The sequence below is a fragment of the Ambystoma mexicanum genome, chromosome 11 (assembly GCF_040938575.1).
Source record: "Ambystoma mexicanum isolate Mex_15411 chromosome 11, UKY_AmexF1_1, whole genome shotgun sequence".
Taxonomy (NCBI): Eukaryota; Metazoa; Chordata; class Amphibia; order Caudata; family Ambystomatidae; genus Ambystoma; species Ambystoma mexicanum.
Genome location: NC_090934.1, coordinates 426091531 through 426109540, shown reverse-complemented (window position 1 = coordinate 426109540; position 18010 = coordinate 426091531). Strand labels below are relative to the sequence as shown.

Sequence of the window (18010 nt, the reverse complement as noted above, 5' to 3'; positions counted from 1 at the left end):
CCCCGACCCCACCCGAGCAGAAAATAATCCCAAGGTAAAGTAGTCCCTTTCAAGTCTCTTTTAGCTTGGTGTTCTTGCAGCATGGTCTGCATCAGGTGAGTTTGCAGCATGGTCTGCATCAGGTGAGTTTTAATCTATGAGCCTGGCGCCTATGGCACCAGGACTGACTCTCCATATGAGCCTGGCACCATAGACGCCAGGACTGCACCCAAATGGCCCCTAGCAGGGGTTGTTGGGCTTGCCTGGAATAACTTGATGCCTGCTTCCGGGGCTGCTGGACTTGATCTGGATCCACAGGGGTAGGCATCATGATACTAGCATCAAGGTATTAATGCCCTCAAAAGCCTTGCTTGTGGCCATTATTGCCTCCTGATTCTCCTTGAACTCTCAGCAGCAATCGACACAGTATACCACCAGACACTGACCGACATTCTAAATTGCTGCATTGGGATCAACAGGATGGTCCTCAGCAGGTTCAAATTCTACCTTGCTAGCAGCCTACAGTTCGCCCAAATGGATTCCTCCAGATCACCAACTGTACTCATCACCTCCAAGGATCCATCCTCTCTGCCGTTATATTCAATCTTTACGTGGAACCATTCTGAACCCTCCTAGCTCCACACAACATCCACCAATAATAATAATAACAACAATAATAACCGAGATGAGATGCAGTTCTATCTCAAAATACCCTGCATCGAAGACATCCACAAGCTCAAGGCCTGCCTCCCATTGATCCTGCTTGTCCAGTGTTTACCTGTAGCTCAACCCTCCAAGACCAAATTCCTACTGCTTACCAACACCACTGAACACCCTGATATCCAGACCTGGCTCTCTGCTATGAACCTAGAGGGCTTCATACCACAGTTAGCTACCTATACGCCCTATCGTTTTTGTTAGACGTCAACAGACGATGCTCCTTTAAACAGCACACAGCAAGGAAGACAAACATGCCTTGGTACAATGCTCTAGCCTTCTGGAAAATCAAGCCCTTCATCCCAGAAAACACCTTAGAATCTGATGTTTAACCAAGCCTTTGCCTCTCCCACCCGCAAGGTGGCAATGCCCTTTTGGAAGGCCTTCCGGCGACTCCTCTGGAACCCCTCAGATGGGTCCCAGATTCAGTAGCAGTACTCAAAGGACTCTGCAAATTTGGCCACACCACCCAGACAATCATTGAACTTCCCTGGGTCCTGCTGCAAGCCCATATCACTGTCAAATCCTGCTGCATTATCTACAAGGATGTCGCCCTGAAGTCCCCAAGCTACTTCACTGAGAAACACAGCCTCTCCGGTGGGCTTTGAACCACCAGCAGTAAGGACATATGTGGACTTGAACTCCGCTGGTGCAGGAAGCAGAGATGCAGACAGGGTGGCCTGAATGGGCAAGGCATACCAAGCATCTCTACATGCCCAGCAGTGCTGTGTGGGACTTTACAGATGTCACTGTTACAACTGGCAGAAACAGCCACTCTATCTGGCTCCTTTGCATATGTCAGGAAGCTATTCTGGTTTCCTGTGTAGGTGGAGCATGGGAGCCGGAAGCCTGGAGAGAAGCTGTGGAGGCAGTGTGGAGTCTGGAGGGAAATGGGTGTGCATGGATTGTAGTTACATGTGTATGCATGCGATAGAGTGTCTGTGCAAGTGCTGGTGTATGAATGAATGCAGTGCGATTGGTGTGCATGGGTGCAAGTAAACGAGAAGTGTGTGTGTGTGTGTGTGGTCAAAGACAACACAATGAGTGTTCTTACAATGGGGTGGGGGGGCATTTGTGCAGCCTGGAAGGCAACATTTTCTTACTGTGACATGGCATTTGTTACTGGTGTTTGGGGGGAAATACAATATGTGTTCTTGTACGGGGAGCATTTGTGTAGCCAGCAAGGGCAAGTTTTCTTACTGTGGCATGCCGTTTGTTTACAGGAATTGATGCAAAGCAAACATGACTCTGCTCTTATGTGGAAATACTGGCATATGTAGGTGCAGCAGCATAGACCTGTATGGGCACAATCAAGGTGAAAATGTTTCGTACAATGGCAGAATATTGGCATATAGTAGGCAATGGCATCATGAAAATGGGTTTTAAAATGCTCCTGTGAACTGTCGGTGACTTATGGATTATTTTCATGTCTTACCCAACAAAACTAGTTGTAAACTGTGACTTTTACCTAACCTCACAGAAAGCGTGCTGTAAAATGCCACATTTTAAACCATTATTTAAAACATTTTCTCATGGGGATAAGCTCTCCTCCTTACACTACTTTTCGGTTGGTTCGGACTCAGTCACTCCTGCGCATTTGGTCGGGGACAGAACAAACTCCCTTTGCAGGATCCCCTTGGGGTGGACCCCTTACATTAGCTTCAGGCCCCATTTTTTAGACAATCTTGGCTATGCTTCTAGCAGGAAGCAAATAACCAAAAGACAGGTCTTCTGAGTCTATGCCCACAGACTCTGGACCCTCTTCCTCCTCCGCAAGGAATGGCTCCTCACTAACACCTAGGTCCACACACTCTCCACACCCCACCTAATCTGAGATTGGGTTATCTGCTCTCCCTGGTTTCCTCCCCTGGTTGCTTGCAGAACCCTTGTGGCCAAATTGCCTGCCCTCTCACATCCCAGTTGTTTGCTCCCAGGACAGTATCTATGATTCGTAAAGCTCTCTGTTGCTTCCCGAAGCTACGTCTACACACCAGCAATACAATAATAGGGCCAGAAGGTGGTTGCCCTTTCACTAGAGATGAACAAGGCCTTTGATAGCCTGCTCTGGCCATATATAGAGACGGTCTTGGTGGCATATGAGTTAGGCTCAGGGGTTCCCTAAGATGATTTTAGCCAGTTTACACACCCCTATGACTAGAATAAAAGTGAACGAGGCATATACAAAACCAGTCGAAATCAAACATGGCACCAAACAGGGATGCCCCCTGTCCCCTTTATTGCTTGTTTTTGCAATGGAACCCCTTGCGTGGCAAATAAGGAAAAATGATCAGGTGGAGGATATTAATACACAAACTGGTCAGCACAAAATAGCATTTGATGCGCATTATGTGTTCTTGCTCCTTACCAATGCAAACAAATCCATACCCAGCACCTTTGGAATCATAGAAGAACTTGGTAGACATTGTGGCTTCACCATTAACTACACTAAATTCTCGGGAACAGTGGTCAAAATGTACAGAAGAGAAGTAGTGTAACTAGGTTTCCTACTGGCCTGTCCCTCCCTCACACAATACAAACCCCCAAACACATGCACTTGCTGTTTAAAGGGAACGTTCAGTGCAGTGCACTGAAAGTGCAGGTTTTCACTTCTTCCTACACTTATTTTAAAAAGAAACCATTCCGGAACCATTTCTTTTAAAAATAAAAGTATAGGAACAGTAAAACTTGAGGCTTCCGCCCAATTCGACCACTGCATGGGAATGAATACCTCAGTCTGAACAAACAATAGCACGCTTACGATCAACAACTCTACTCTCTTGCACCCAGAATAAACTAAGCTACATTGTAGCATAGATTGGGGGTCCGATCACTAAAACGGTACTTAGTGGCTGCCCAAATTCGAGCATTATTTGATTGGGTTAGTACACGCCCCAAACAATGGGTGTATCTAGAACAAGAGAGGACGACCATTCCACTAGAAACTTTATAGTTTTTGTCTCCGCGTAGTCGGGAAGGAGGCGGTCAACTCCTGAGCACAACAAAGGCCTCTCAACTACTGGAAAATGGGTAAACGTTTGGCGAGGATCCCAGGAGTGGTGGGGCCCCAAAACCTGATTCTATTGAACCCGGACTTTAGCTCTGAAATGCTGAAATGAGCCTTTAAAGCATGGGAATCTAGTGGGAAACTTAGGTTGGGACACACACTCAGAGCCTCTTACATTCAAAGAATGTAAAACTAAGTTTAATCTGGGGAGATAGACCTGTTTTGCTACATCCAAATTTGACATTGGATCTCTAACAGGGAGATCAGGAAAGGGGGCACGAGGGAACCCATGGACTTAAAATGAACCTTTTCAGAGGAAATGTTACAGACTCCTAGACCAGACAGAGGACACGGACCGGACCCTCTACCATACATGTAGAAGTGGTAAGAGGATCTGAGAGTAGAAATCCAACCCTAATCATGTGGACACGTCTGGGGAAGGGTACATGGGGCTTCTCGTTGGACTGGTCTCAAATAATGTGCGTACAAAGTGCCCAAACTGACTCCATGGTATAAATGTGTGTATCCTAGATTCTTGTTAGAGGAGATGCGCAGAAAAAGGTACAATTGGGGCTTTTATGGTGGAAATGTAAAATCTCTCAGATTTATTGGAAGGAGATACTTTCCCATATCCGAGACCTCACAAGGGTTTTAATCCCATAGGAGCCAAGGGTGGTGACACAGAGGAAGAGGGGCACTATTCCATTGGAAGGCCGAAAGCAAAAGGTCATCACCCAACTCCTCCTGGCAGCTAGACTCGCCTTGGCAGCAGCTTGAAAGCGACCAGAGAGCCCAATGATAGCACAATGGTGGGTGAGAATCTGGTCCCTAGTGACTATGGAAAAGATGAACGCTATTCGAAATGGCAACTCTCAAGCCCTTCATCAGGCCTGGCTACCCGTTATTGACTATTTAGCAGACCACAAACATCTAACCCACAAAGTCAAGTTTCATAACTGACATTTTATAAACCTGACCATGAAACAAATAGTGTTATTATGCTGGGAAAGTGTTTTCTTTTCCTTTGTATTACTGTTTGTTCATGCATTGCCTGCCTTTGATTATGAAGATTATTGTGACTTTACTGGAAGAAAATGCTAAATCAAGCCAATTCCATTTTTTTTATTTTAAAAACAATAATAAAAGGCAGTTCAGGTAGGAACAAAGGACTCCTTTCAGTCTGAAGACAAGAAGCAGCTGCAGGGCGATGAGGCAAGACGGCTCACTGGGCCGTCACTTCAGGGCTAGTGAATCACACTGAGGCTTCGGGAAGGCAGTAGAGGCTGCAGGCATGAAGGGTCGAGCACAAGAACCCTGCAGGAAGGCGAGGAAGAGTTGGATCAAGATCCCAATTGCAGGTGGCACAGAGAGGCTCAGCCAGCCCACAAGGGTTAAAGCCAGTTTAGCAGCAGGAGGGTACTCAGAGTTATCCCATCTCTCCAGCATTTTCCAGATAAGTTCAATAACATGCATTGGTGGCACAATGGCCACCAGATGGGGGAATTTAGCTACCAGCTTGTTAAGAAGGCTACAGAACGGTATAGCAAAAATTAGAAACATGTAGATGCTACCAGCCTAATCTCCAACAGACTGTTTGGCTGAGAAAACTGACCCAGGAACAAATACAACGCTCATGATAGCCATATGGGCAACTAAGGGTAGCACACCATGCAGGAAGACTTCAATAGAAGGCCCTCAGACAGCAAATAGAAAGTCCAGAAAACCAAAGTCAGCAAAATGATCTGGGGACTTCAGGTTACCAACGCTAAAAATAATTTAACCAAACAGTTGCTTTACATCATTTGAACACATTGCCGGACCACAAAAAAAAACTCCATGGTTCACAGGGTATGCTCGAGCACATGTTGAGTCTATCACACAGCAAGGCACTACAATGATTGTATAATCATGTACCTTCTTAAAAATGACTAAGTAAAATACTCTGCTCCCACAAACATCTCTGAATTTACTGCTTGTGTACTCCAGATCCACAACCCATGCTCGCTGATCAACGTGCTCCCCTTCTTTCACAAACATCATACTACTCTTTAACCTTAATCACCTCTGCTTGAATACCTATTTGTTTCATGTTTCTTCCTCTTTCCCGCACAACTCCATCCCTTTTCCTGTTCCTGTTCCTCAACATAGTATGGTCTGGAAACCCCTGGCAAGGGCTCAATATTCCAACTCCCAAAAAAGCGTTGGGGCTCTGAGACCACTACAGTGGTTATTTAGCAGAGTGTACACGCTTTGTAACAAAACATATTTATTATCATGGGTGCAGTTGAGTAAGCCTGCATAGGGAGTCCAAAGGAGCTAGCCCAGATGATAGATTACTCACAGTTATGGAATTGCTGAGCTGCTTCACCTTCTGCTCCAGCTGTTCCCGTTCTTGCTTTAGATCAGTGCTCCATTTTATCAGCTTCTGTTTCTCTTCCTCTTTTGCTGAAAAAGGAACAAACAGAGCTTTTCTATGGCACATCTTCAAAAAAGTTTGTTTTCTCCAGTACAAATAGCGACCATCCGACTAGGGATCAGTAAAAGAATCCTGCAGAATGCATAGCCCCAGTAGGATGCAAGACAAACTGATGTGACCGCACTTACTATGTGTATCTTGTATAAAGTCTTAAACTTGGGAGTATATCCAGAAAGCCAGAGTAAGCTGTATATAGTTTAAAATGTGTACCACTCTAGACACATCAAGTAATTCTCTTACTTTCATTTGCATTTTCTTGATGTTGGAAGATTCAAAGTGATTTACCACAAGAATCCATCAACGTATCCAGTTTAAGGACCTCTGAGTAGAACGACATAGAACCACATTATAAAATCAGGCGATGGGCAGGATAGGTTATGCCCATTTTTACAGTTGACTTAACAGAGTCCCACTGAAGATTTAATTAAATGTATTACAATTACAGCACCAGGTATGAAGGCTGTTCTCATGAACAGTGTTGAAATTGTACAATACAGGGATAAGCAAGCTGTTTGCTCAAAGAGACTGACTGAAAAAGGGGTTTGGGAAATAGTGCTAGGGCCGTCCCTCTCTCTTTTGCCTTCTTTCGGATTCCCACCATAGTTCAGGCATCCGTACCCCCCGGTTAGTGCTATCGGCTGGTAATCCCTACTGTCCAGCATTGTCTTCAACTAAAGAGGTCTCCCTGAAGCTATGGCACTAGCTCCCTCAGGGACTTTCTAATTGGCTCTCCACTACCAATGGTTAGTACTATTGGGTGGTGTATATGTGCTGCTTGACCAAACCACCCCCTCTTACTCTCATCCATGTCCACTCACCTCTCCAGGTCCTTGTCCTCTCTACTGATGTTACTACCTTCCTTCCTACCACTCTCCCCTCCATCACCTTCTTCGCAATAATACTTCTATCAATTCTCGTTGAATTCCACACTTCTAGTCCTCACTTCCATCCTTTGGTGTTAGTGCACCGCCCACCCCACCACTACTCTTTTTCCACACACTAGCACCCTCTACTTTGCACTTTAATTCTCTCTTCTCCAAACTCAGGGATATGGTGCCCTGCTCACCCTCACCCTCTCCTCGACCCTTCTCCCCACACCCTATTTCTACACCCCTCTCAACTAACCTAACTCTCACCTAACGCTCAAACCCTCACTCCATTTCACACCAACTACTAGTACCACACTCTCCTACTCTTATCTCTCACTAACTCGCTCAACTTTGACACACCTCCCAACCACTTCCTTACTACACTACAAACAACGGGCACCACTCTCTCACAATTACCTCACCTTTGCTAAGCTCTGCCACCAACTGCTCAACACTCTGCTCTGACGTATATCGTCCACCCTCACCTTCTGTGACCTCACCCGAACAACCCACACAATCCTTTCTTTGTCTACATGTATAATGTGGGGCTGATGGTTCAGTGCCTTTCGCGCACACACCCCTTGTTTCCAGTGCTCATCTGACATGCTTTTCCCCCAGGTCCCAGAGTAGAGTCTTTAAAAAAAAGAAAAAGAAAAGAAAGCCCCTCTCCCTTTTCCATCACGGTTTTCCCCGACAGTCTCTAATGTTTGTTTGTTGGGCGGTGTGGCTGGAAACTAATTTCTTTGCTTGGGTGGGGAGTTTAATGTTCGTCGGGGGTGTTGGTCACTGCTGGGATGTGGTGAAGGCTCCTGGGTTGCTTTGATTGCTGGGTTCTTTTCTCTCCCTTGTTTGGATCCAGTTCATGTTTTCGGTGTCACTCCCAGGTTGACTCTGGGAGTTGTGGTTCAGCCAAAAAGAAGATATACATCAGTGGCCAGCAACTCTCTTGGGAGGCACTGTGAGATACAGAGTGGTACCAATGATAGGAATTTCAGCACAAGGTATTTTTACAGACTGGGGACCCCCCAATTCCTACCTCACATATCTGGAGCAGGATTGTGTCTGATGTTTAATTTATTTTAGGGAGCCTCCTGCCATAGTGACCCCTCTCCCACTTTGACAAGGTCAGGACCCTGACCCTTTCACACACCACAGAAAATAACCATGAGGAAGATTCAATGTTGTGGGTAAGCATCTTTTATAGTATATAGAATGGGAAGATTGCACCCTGTGACATCAACAGCCCTAATATGCACTCCACCATGACACCCCTGGGTTTTTCACTTTTGCTCAACCAATTTGCTAACTTTTCCCCCTGGGGAGTTCTCATCTGAGGGTCACGAGGGATGTGCATTCCAAATGTGGTGAAGAGATTTTACACACGCCCTCTAGTAAGGCCCTAGGAAGATCTACTTATTAATGGAAGGCAAGGCTTCCCTTAAGTTATTTCTGACTCGGTCGTAGCTGGCAGAGCAGCCAAATCTTCATTCAGAGAGAGGAGTGGTAGTAAAGTAGAGTTTGCACTCACATACGCACACAATGTAATTTCTGAAAATATTCTACTGAAACATGAAATAGTTTTACATGAAAGAATTGGTGACAATAGTTAAGCAGTAAGCCTTGAGCTGCGGGGGCATTCCCGGACTTGGTAATGCTGCCGTGGCGAGGGGCTTACTGCTATTAGTAGCCCGGCCCGCAAGACCGGGGTACTAAGAGCATTGATGTTCTGTTCTGAAAGAGTCCGTTTTCCCTTTCCATGGCAGCCATTCAAAAAATAAGAAAAATGTAAACAAAGAAAATGGCCATCATGGAAAGGAGTCCCTTCTTCCTTTCCATGATGGCCTGTCGTGGATCGGGAGCGGACGCACTGGGGACAGAAGTGTTCCTAGCACGTTCGCTCCCGAAATGGACCAAGGTAAGTGGGTTTAGGAGGGCAGGAGGGGTTTGTTTGGATTGGGGAGGGGGTTAGGGGGAGGGAAAATACGTACCTGAATCCCCAGCGGGGAAAGATGGCAGCCTCCAGCCATGTGGTGGCTCGGAGCAGGGATTACCCCCTTCCGAGCCTCCTCATTGGCTGAGGGGCTGCCACAAACCCCCACTGGGAGAAAAATGAAAAGAACGTCGGGACAGGGATTCCCGGTCGGGTAAAGCCCCGGCGAGGACCAATCAGATGGAGTGTTGCAATCTGATTGTCCCTCCCCGGGCACTAATGGTAAGTAATCCAAATCAAAAAGATTTAATGTGATCTCAACCCTCCACAACACTCTCCTTATGAGACAAAATACAACAATTCAATCAATTATTTAACATCTCTTAGCTAATTAATTATGTTACTCACTGTAATGACTAACATATTCCTAGTCCATAGTCTGTTTTCCTCCATACTGCAGGGGCTTCCCTCGCTAGGGACGGGAATGGAATGTCTTTTCCCCTTTAAATTTAGTTGCATGTGGGGGTACGGCTCAGGAGCATGCGCTCCTGACTCCGCCACCACACCTCAGTCCCCTTTGACGCGTCGGCTGGCCTTAGGGAGGTGAGATGTTGATGACCTTAAGAGAACAGATTCTGCAGAACTGCTTGCCCGATGGCCGCGTCTGAACGAGCACTGCCATCTAGACAATGCTTTCAGAATGCTGAGGGTGTTGCCCAGGTTGCTTACCCCAAGCAAGCCCAACAACCCCCGCTAGGGGCTATTTGGGTGCGGTCCTGGCACCTATGGCGCCAGGCTCATAGATTAAAACTTACCTGATGCAGACCATGCTGCAAACTTACCTGATGCAGACCATACTGCAAGAGCTCCAAGCCAAACGAGGCATGGAAGGGACTATTTTACCTAGGGACTATTTTTTTAGTCGGCTGGGGAGGAATACTTACTTGGGACTACTTTGGAGGCTATTTAAACCACGCCCGAAGAGCAGCACACGCTTCGCGTTATTCTGCATCCAGCAGCGTAACGCTCACCGTGCCTGCAAGTCTGCATCCAGTCTTCTGCCACTTCCGCCTCGAGTTTGGAGCTCCTAGAAAAAGGGAGAAAGAAGGAGAAAAGGTTAGAACAAGAGCAATACCTTTGATCCTTACCTGAATTCCCAATCCATCGCGCCTTTGCGCTGGAAGAAAGAAGTTATTTGATGCGCGTCGCCTCGCCTGCAGCAGCGCCGCGCTGAACTCACCGGCCTTTGCAGCATCTTCACATTTCACTGCATCCTCCTGCATGTTCCCGCCGCACTCCGGCACCTAAGGAGAAGACAAGAACAGCAAGGTGAGCCAAGGGAATACACAGTGGAATACCCCCCATAGACTTACCTGATTTTACCACCGGGGGTACTATTATTCTTCACGGGTCGGCGCAGCTTCCACTGCATCCTAGCCGAACCCCCGGCCCCTAAGGGGAAACAAAAGGACAGCAAGGTGAAACAAAGGGACTAACAAGGGGAACCCTCCTCACCACAAAAGACTTACCTGATTTTACCGCCAGAGGCATAATCCCCAGAGACTTCATACTTTCTCTCAGCGCCTGAATAAGGGAGAAAGCAACAGGTTACATATGGACATTATTTTATCGAACTGTGTTGGATAATACAAATCCTTACCAGAACATTACCGGTTGCCACGAGGAACTCTTCAGTAGGGTCAAGCTGCAACCTGCAAGGAATCGGACAAGAGTGAAAGTCAGGCATTTGAACTCTTACGAACTACATACTTACGGCGTCTTGCCGGGAATGTCGGAATCAATATTGTCCTGGAGCTCACCAATTCCTTCGAGCCAGTGAAGCAACTGGTTATCTACGCGCCCCTGCGCTCAATGCAGGATGGAGAGCTCATCTTTTCAAATCATCAGGTGAGACTATAAGAGGAGACATCCAAGGTGATCAGTGGGGAGAACAGCGGGGTGGGGGATTTACGCTCAACTCCACGGGTGGTTAATCCCCTTTCTCCATTTGCAGAAGAATATTCCTACGGGCCAAGCAAACAAAGCTAGATGGGCCCGTCCAGTCCGTCATCTCGGCCCTACGCATCACATTGGTGGAGACAGCAGCAGTCCAGCCCAGATCGACGTCTCTGTGGGAGCCAGGTGAGCGTAACAGACAGCTGCATCCTTGGCCCTGACTGCATGAGCGTGAAGATTTGCTGGCACCACCTTGTGCTGTCCGTTTTAGGCCTCCTGAATGGCTGTGACCATCCAACTAGCTGTTGAGGCCTTTGATTCCTGATAACTTGGTTTTGACCTGCCGAAGGTGATGAATAAGGCATCAGACTTGCGGAAGCGTTTTGTCCTGTCGAGGTAGAACTTTAGGGCTCTATTGACATCCAGACATCGTAGTACCTTTTCTGCCTCCTCTTTCGGATGAGGAAACAACGTTGGTAGGACTATTTCCTCATTGAGATGAAATGAAGACACCATCTTCGGGAAGAAGGAAGGATGTGTGCGGATCACCACCTTGTTGCGATTGAACATGGTATAGGGATTCAGGCCACAAGAGCCTGAATCGAACTGATACTATGCACTGAAGTGAGGCCCACTAACAGAGCTGTTTTGATAGTGACCAATCTGAGGTCCACGAACGCCATGGGCTCGAAAGGTTTATGCGCCATGGCGCCCAGCACCATGTTGGGGTCCCAGACCAGATGCAGACATTTGATAGAGGGGTGCAGCCTTGTGAGCCCAGTGAGATACCTCCTCACCACAGGGTTCGAGGTGGAGAATTAGCAGATGTCTGAATTTTTGTAAGCACCATTAGCTGCCAGGTAGGTACGGCATGTGTCGACCTGAACCCCTGATTCTGCCAGATGTGCCCAAAATGACACCACCTGATCCAGTGTTCACGTCAATGGGTCTACCCTCTTTCCTTGGCCCAGAAGAAAAACCACGTCCATTTGCTCCGGTATTTGTGGTGGAGTCGCTTCTAGACCTCTTATTTACCTGTAGGTTGTCCTGAGACAGGCGAAGGTGCTGCAGCGTTATTTGCATCACTGCCCCCCCGCCCCACTTGGAGTGGAGTGGTGCTCCCCCCACCCGAAGCGGCACTGGGGCCTGCGCCAGGAGCAGCAAGAGGTCGGAAAACCATGGTCTGGCCGGCCACTGCGGGACTATCAGTATCATCCGCAAGTGAAGCGCTTCTCTGACCTTGCAGACCACCTTGTGGATGAGTGGAATCAGAGGGAAAACGCATGCCCACATCCCGTTCCATTGAAGCTGCAGTGCATCCCCCCCCCGTGAGCATCTGCCCCCTCCCAACCAGGAGGCAAACTGTTGGCATTGCCTATTCTGCTCTGTGGTGAATAGGTCTATCTGGGGCTGGCCTCACATCCTGAAGATGATCTCCACGATGTGCTCGCCCAGCTGCCACTCGTTGCCTATACGCAGTCTGCTGAGTCCGTCTGCCTCTAGGTTGGACTCCCCTGGGAGTGTGGATTGCAAAAAGCCATATGTTGTGGGCTATGGTACATTTTCATATATCAATGTTGAGCCTGCACAGGGAAGGAGATCTGCTATCCCCTGTTTGTTGAGGTAGTACATGCAGGTGGAGCTGTGTCTGTATACAGATTAGGCTGTTCTTGATCCCTGGTAGGACGGCCCAGAGGACCAGCTGTATGGCCGTTAGTTCCAGCAAATTATCATAACTCATGTGTTCTTCGCTGGTCCACACACCATAAAAACTGGTCGCAGCGTGTGATTCCCCACCCCTCCAGAGAGGAGTCTGTCATGATGGTTTAAGTCGGCAGGGGCTGTCTGAACGGTCTGCCCACCATAAGATTGGAATCTTACCTCCATCAAACTAGATCTTGGCGACGTTCCACCAGGGTGGTGACTGATGCTGCTTGAGAGCCTGTTTCTTGGTTCTAGGAGGCTGCAAGATGTAAATGCACTGTCATTTTTAGCCTTGTACGTGCAAACAACCAGGAGGCATGCCGCTATCATTTCCAATAGGTGTTGGGACCACCAAGCCGAAATTTCTGGCCTGCTGAGGAAATGCTCAGTAGCTGCTTTCAGGGCTGCCACCTTCTCCCCGGTGGGGAAGATCCTCGGTCTTCCTGGGTCTGATGTGGGATACAAAAGGACAGAGGTTTGCTTAGGCTGGAGCTGAGACTTCTTGTGGTTGATGAAGAACCCCAGTTTGTAAAACTATCCATTAGCCGGGAGGCCATATTCCGCACTTCCCCCAGTGATTCCGTTCGGACTAAGCAGCCATCAAGGTATGGGTATACGTGGTGGCACTCCGACCTGTTCAGCACCTCAACCGCATTCATGAGCCTCGTGAAAACCCTTGGGGCTGAATTGAAGCCGAATGGAAGGATATTGTACTGGAAGGGGGAGCCCAACACTCAAAAATGGAGGAATGAGCTGTGGGGCTGCCATATTGGGACGTGTAAGTATGCATCCTTCAGGTCCGGGGAGCACGTCCAGTTTCCCCCACACAAAGACTATCAGAGCTGCAAAATACCTAAATTTCACTTTTGTTATATGTGGAGCAACTCTATAGTCATTAGGCTTTTCCATTATAATTCATGATACATTAACATAGGCTTTGAAGTGAATCAGAGCTGCAGATAAGGCCCAATGTGATTACATGATTTTCTCAGGATCACACACTTGGTTAAATGGTGAAACTGGGATGTGGACAATTTAATGCACCGTGCACAGCTTTCCGGGTTTAGTTGATACAGATATGTATTAAGGTTTTACTTTGCATTTCTTATGCTTAAATAATTATTTATAGCAAAGCCTTGGAAGCAAACCACATTACATAATAAACTAGCCTTTTATAGTAAACTAACCATACACTATATACATTGTCATAGAAATATGTTGCGCAATGGGAGTATGGCTTTGTTTTATTCTCCCCATTCTGCATGCAAAGTCACAATAGCATCATGTAGATTAATGTGAGCCTAACAAATCCCCCTTGGGTTTTAAAGCCATAGTCATCATTTCATAAATCATGCAACATTATGCAACCTTCTCACTTCTGATCACTCCCTCCCATTCACATTTCTAAAGGGACAAAAGTCCCTGCTAATAGTACCCCCCTCCGTCCCATCAGTGCCTAATCGCTCACATTGTAATGCTCTGTTGATAGAGCAACGTGAGGACCCGCTGCTGCCCGGAGCTCCTTGGGACATTGTCCTGGCAGCGGGACACCTCTACCATTCGGAACAGGTAAGGTGTCCTGCTGCCAGGACAATGAGCGGGAATTGCTCACCACACATTGGCCTGCCAGCGGGACACCTTTGCTGTTGGGCGCCCTCTTTGATGTGCCGAATGGGAGACTTTTCCCCAATGAAAAATGTCCAGGTTCGGCTCTTAAAAGCTTGTCCCCCCCCCCGCCTCTCCCGCTTGGTACTCTACTGCTTGGAGCCATTTGAACACAGGAATATATTGGAGATATATGGCATTTAAAAATTGATACCAATAATACTTGGTCGCACACTGCATTAGCCAATGGCTTCTGCCTTTGAATGAAAGGAAAAATCAAGGGAATGGCTGACATTCCAGTGAATCGGTTCCTTTCGGCCATGGCTTCACCGTTCAGCTAGGTCAAGACAACTTAGCACAAAATTTCAGGGATGAGGGGGTGATAAAGTCTGGTCTGCTCATTGGACGTTGCGCCACTGTTTCCATGTGTTATTGCATATGTTCATATAAATGTTGTGTGCTCACAGTGTATGTCAATGGAGGTGCTGTGTGCATTTGTGTGTGATTGAGAGGGTTATGCAAGCATATGTGTGTTGACTTTTGTGTCTGAATGAATTATAAATAATGCATTGTTTGTATATTTTATTGGAATTAAGTTTGTGAATGTTATGTTGTGTCACTGGGTGCATGGCAGGCCCGAATGGAGATGTGTCGGGGCCCAATTGAATTTTAAAGATAGGCCACCAGTATTATGAAAGTTATAACAGAGCTTCAGCAATGGACTCTTGTAGTGTAGTAGTCTAGTGTTATCCCTCAGGGATTTAGGTTGTTTGACTGAGGTACAAAATCACAGCGAAATTGACCGTAGTCATTTTCGCTGCGAATACGTTTTAACCTCGGTACAAAAAACTAAAACCCATGGCCCCCCAAAACCACCAGTATACCCATAAATCCCCCCCACTTACCTTTTCTCCATCCGCTGCCTCTCCTGTACCCTGCTGCGTCATATCCGACCCACGTTAAATGGATGGATCTGACGCTGAAGGGTCCCTTTTTATTCTTTTTTTTTGTTGGGTCCCCTGCCACCAATGCCGAGGAACTGGGGGGGAGAGAACCCTGCAACTGCCGAAGTCAAGAATACTGAACATGGGGAGCGGGGGCCACCCCTGCAAGCCCAGCTTTTCATGTTTGGTATCTTCGGCTTCGAACTAATGGTGAACGAATTCAGTCAAATCTACCATTCAACATTTTTTTGCACAGTTACTCCACTGGCATCCGCGTTAGCTTGCCACAGGTGGAAGCCGGCGTTGGAGCATACTTTTTTCCGTAGGCCTCTAGAACCTTCTCCTTGCCCAATGTTTGTGGTATGGCATACATGGAGGCCACCGCTATCACAAAGGAATGAGGCTGAGGAGGATACCAGAAGGAGGAGACTATCCCCTTCAGCCTGTCTGTACTTAGCATCCAGCCGCTTGTTTGTGGGTTGCGTAGAATGGGGCTTGGACCAGCCCTTTTTTGCAAGGGTCTCCACGTCCTTTTGGAGTGGGATGCCTGATCTGGTGGCTGATCTTATGGTTAGTACTTCTGCTAGAATACTCACTTGTGGCTGTTCCTTCTGATGCTGAGGAATGCCCAGGTACTCTGCCCATCCCGCTAGCCTATCATGGAAGGCTTTTGCGGACGATGAGTTGTCCGGATCCTCCTCCTTGTCCATGCCCCCTTGCTCTGCAGGTTCCTGGGGGGTTGACAGGTCTGCTGGGAGGGAGGACCAGGGCCACCGGGCCCCAGGGGGTAGCTGGTTGGGGGGACATGGCTGTGACGGTAGGCTGCACAGGGCCTGGTGTGGGCAGGGAAGCCGTCAAGACTAAGGGTGTAGCCGGCTGCAGTTGGACTGGAGCCGAAGGCTGTGGAGGTGTAGGCAGAAGCATGTCCTTGATAATTCCCCTCAGGATGCCACCCATTTGGGGGTGATTTCATCAGGGTGAGGAATTGCGCAAAGAATCTTTATTCGCACGCTGGGGATATGCGTTCCTGCACAGGCGTCGGGGGCTGCACTCTTCCCGCGCTGTGCCTGGGCACCGGATAGGCAGTTCAACACGTCTCTTGTGGCGTGACCATGGCAGTCCATTCCACCCTAGGGTTGAGGCTATGGGGTTCACTGGAATAACGTGCATCCGCACATGCAGCCATCTTATCTGTCTGCGCCGCCATCTTGTCGTGGGGCCAACACTTGCATGGTCTGCATGCCTGTCTGGCTTCCATCCGTTTGCTTGAGCACGTATTCTCAGACCTGCCTGCACCTCTGGCGTGGACCTGGTAGGCTGATCAACCTCCGACATGGAGACGTGAGTGGTAATGTGTGTAGCCGCCCCCTCAGGCCTAGGCCCGGTTCTAGGGCGTAGGCCCTCTGGAGATTTCCTGCCAAAAGAGCCTTCTGGCCACCTCAGCGCTGGAACCGGGAGGATCCACAGAGCCCTCAGCTTTGTGGCTGGTAGCTCTGTAAACCTCGGTACCCTGGCCGGTGACAGGGCCAGAGTACCCATTCCCGCCTGGCTGCTTGCCGGGGAAGCAGTCGCCCTGCAGGGTGCCTTTGAGAACAGAACACTTACCTTGGCCTTTGTTTTCCTACGCACGTACTCCTTGATATCTTCAGGCAGAGACCTGGAGAACAGCTCCCTCCACCTTGTAAGCCGGTTCTTGAGGGACAAGGGAGTAAGTGCGTTGCTCGCCAAACAGCCGACCCAGCCGAGTTCCTAGCTGAGGCAGAGTGCGTGCAGATCCAATGTCGGAAAGGATCGGACAAAAGATGGGCACCTACAAAAGCCTGCTGGGGCTGTCATGCACCAGGGAGGAGAGAGAATTGGATGCCGGTGTGAATTAAAGTTCCTAGAATTTAAACAATTTAAGGAAAAAATAAAGTTATAATTAATAGAGGGACAGAGGGGAAGACTGGAAACGTGTGGAATTAGGAGAGAGAAAAGGGCCTCAACCACAGTCAAGTGAAGCAGGTCTGCTCCCGTCGACGCAAAAAAGAGACTGAGGTGTCGGGCTGAGGGGGGGTGGGGGCATGGTCAAGGGAGCGCATTCTCCCAGGACCACACCCCTGCGCACACCTAAATGTAAAGGGGAATAGAGCTTTTTTCAGGGGAAAAAGTATGGAGGCAAGGGGACGGGACAAAGGAGTAAATTTTATGAACATTAGAATAGTTTTACATAGTTCTCAGTTTTCCCAGAGAGAACAGAAAAGAGATAATAGGCAGTCCCTGGTTATTGGGTAAAATGTTTACATTTACCATGCTCACAAGGGAATTACAGGGTTGGTAATCTTTGGCAAAATGTCAATAAGGGATGCAACCAGAGCAAACCTAGTGTGAGGAGGAGTTTACACCCTTAAGGGCCATGCTTCGTGAAGCAAAGATCATTTTTGCCCAGGCATCTATCTTATCATCACCCCTATCTGGGGGCAAGGATGGGTAGGCAGACCATTTGGCCCCTGATGTGGCCGCCTGGACCACAAGGCTTTCAGTGCTAAGGTGCTTTGTTAGGAAATCAGGGTGTGAGGATGCAGGCCTGTACTTTTTAGATCAATCTTTTACAGCTGCCGCAGAGCAGAGCTTTTGCCGGTCCCCTATCGAGACTAACAGTGAGGTCATATTCTGTGACCATCTTGGTTGGGGGTCTCTCATCCTAAAGCCTCAGACTTTTCCCATGACTGCCCTGAATGCTTAATTGGGATATGCACGGGGTTCTTGCTGGATAAATCACTTTCAAGGGAAGTGTCCAGCCCACTCGCCCCTTGGAAATCTGAAGCCAGATCATGTAACATGGCC

The 18010-nt window shown here is 48.1% G+C and overlaps 1 protein-coding gene across 7 annotated transcripts in view; it reads right to left on the bottom strand.

The window, feature by feature from the left end:
• The window catches only part of PHF21A (PHD finger protein 21A), a 2009174-nt gene that overhangs the window by 81853 nt on the left and 1909311 nt on the right, over positions 1-18010 (bottom strand). For all 7 annotated transcript variants that reach the window (XM_069623242.1, XM_069623245.1, XM_069623243.1 and 4 more), the window contains one exon: positions 6042-6145. In XM_069623242.1, coding sequence (XP_069479343.1) covers positions 6042-6145 — 104 coding nt within the window. The remainder of the gene's footprint in view (positions 1-6041; positions 6146-18010) is intronic.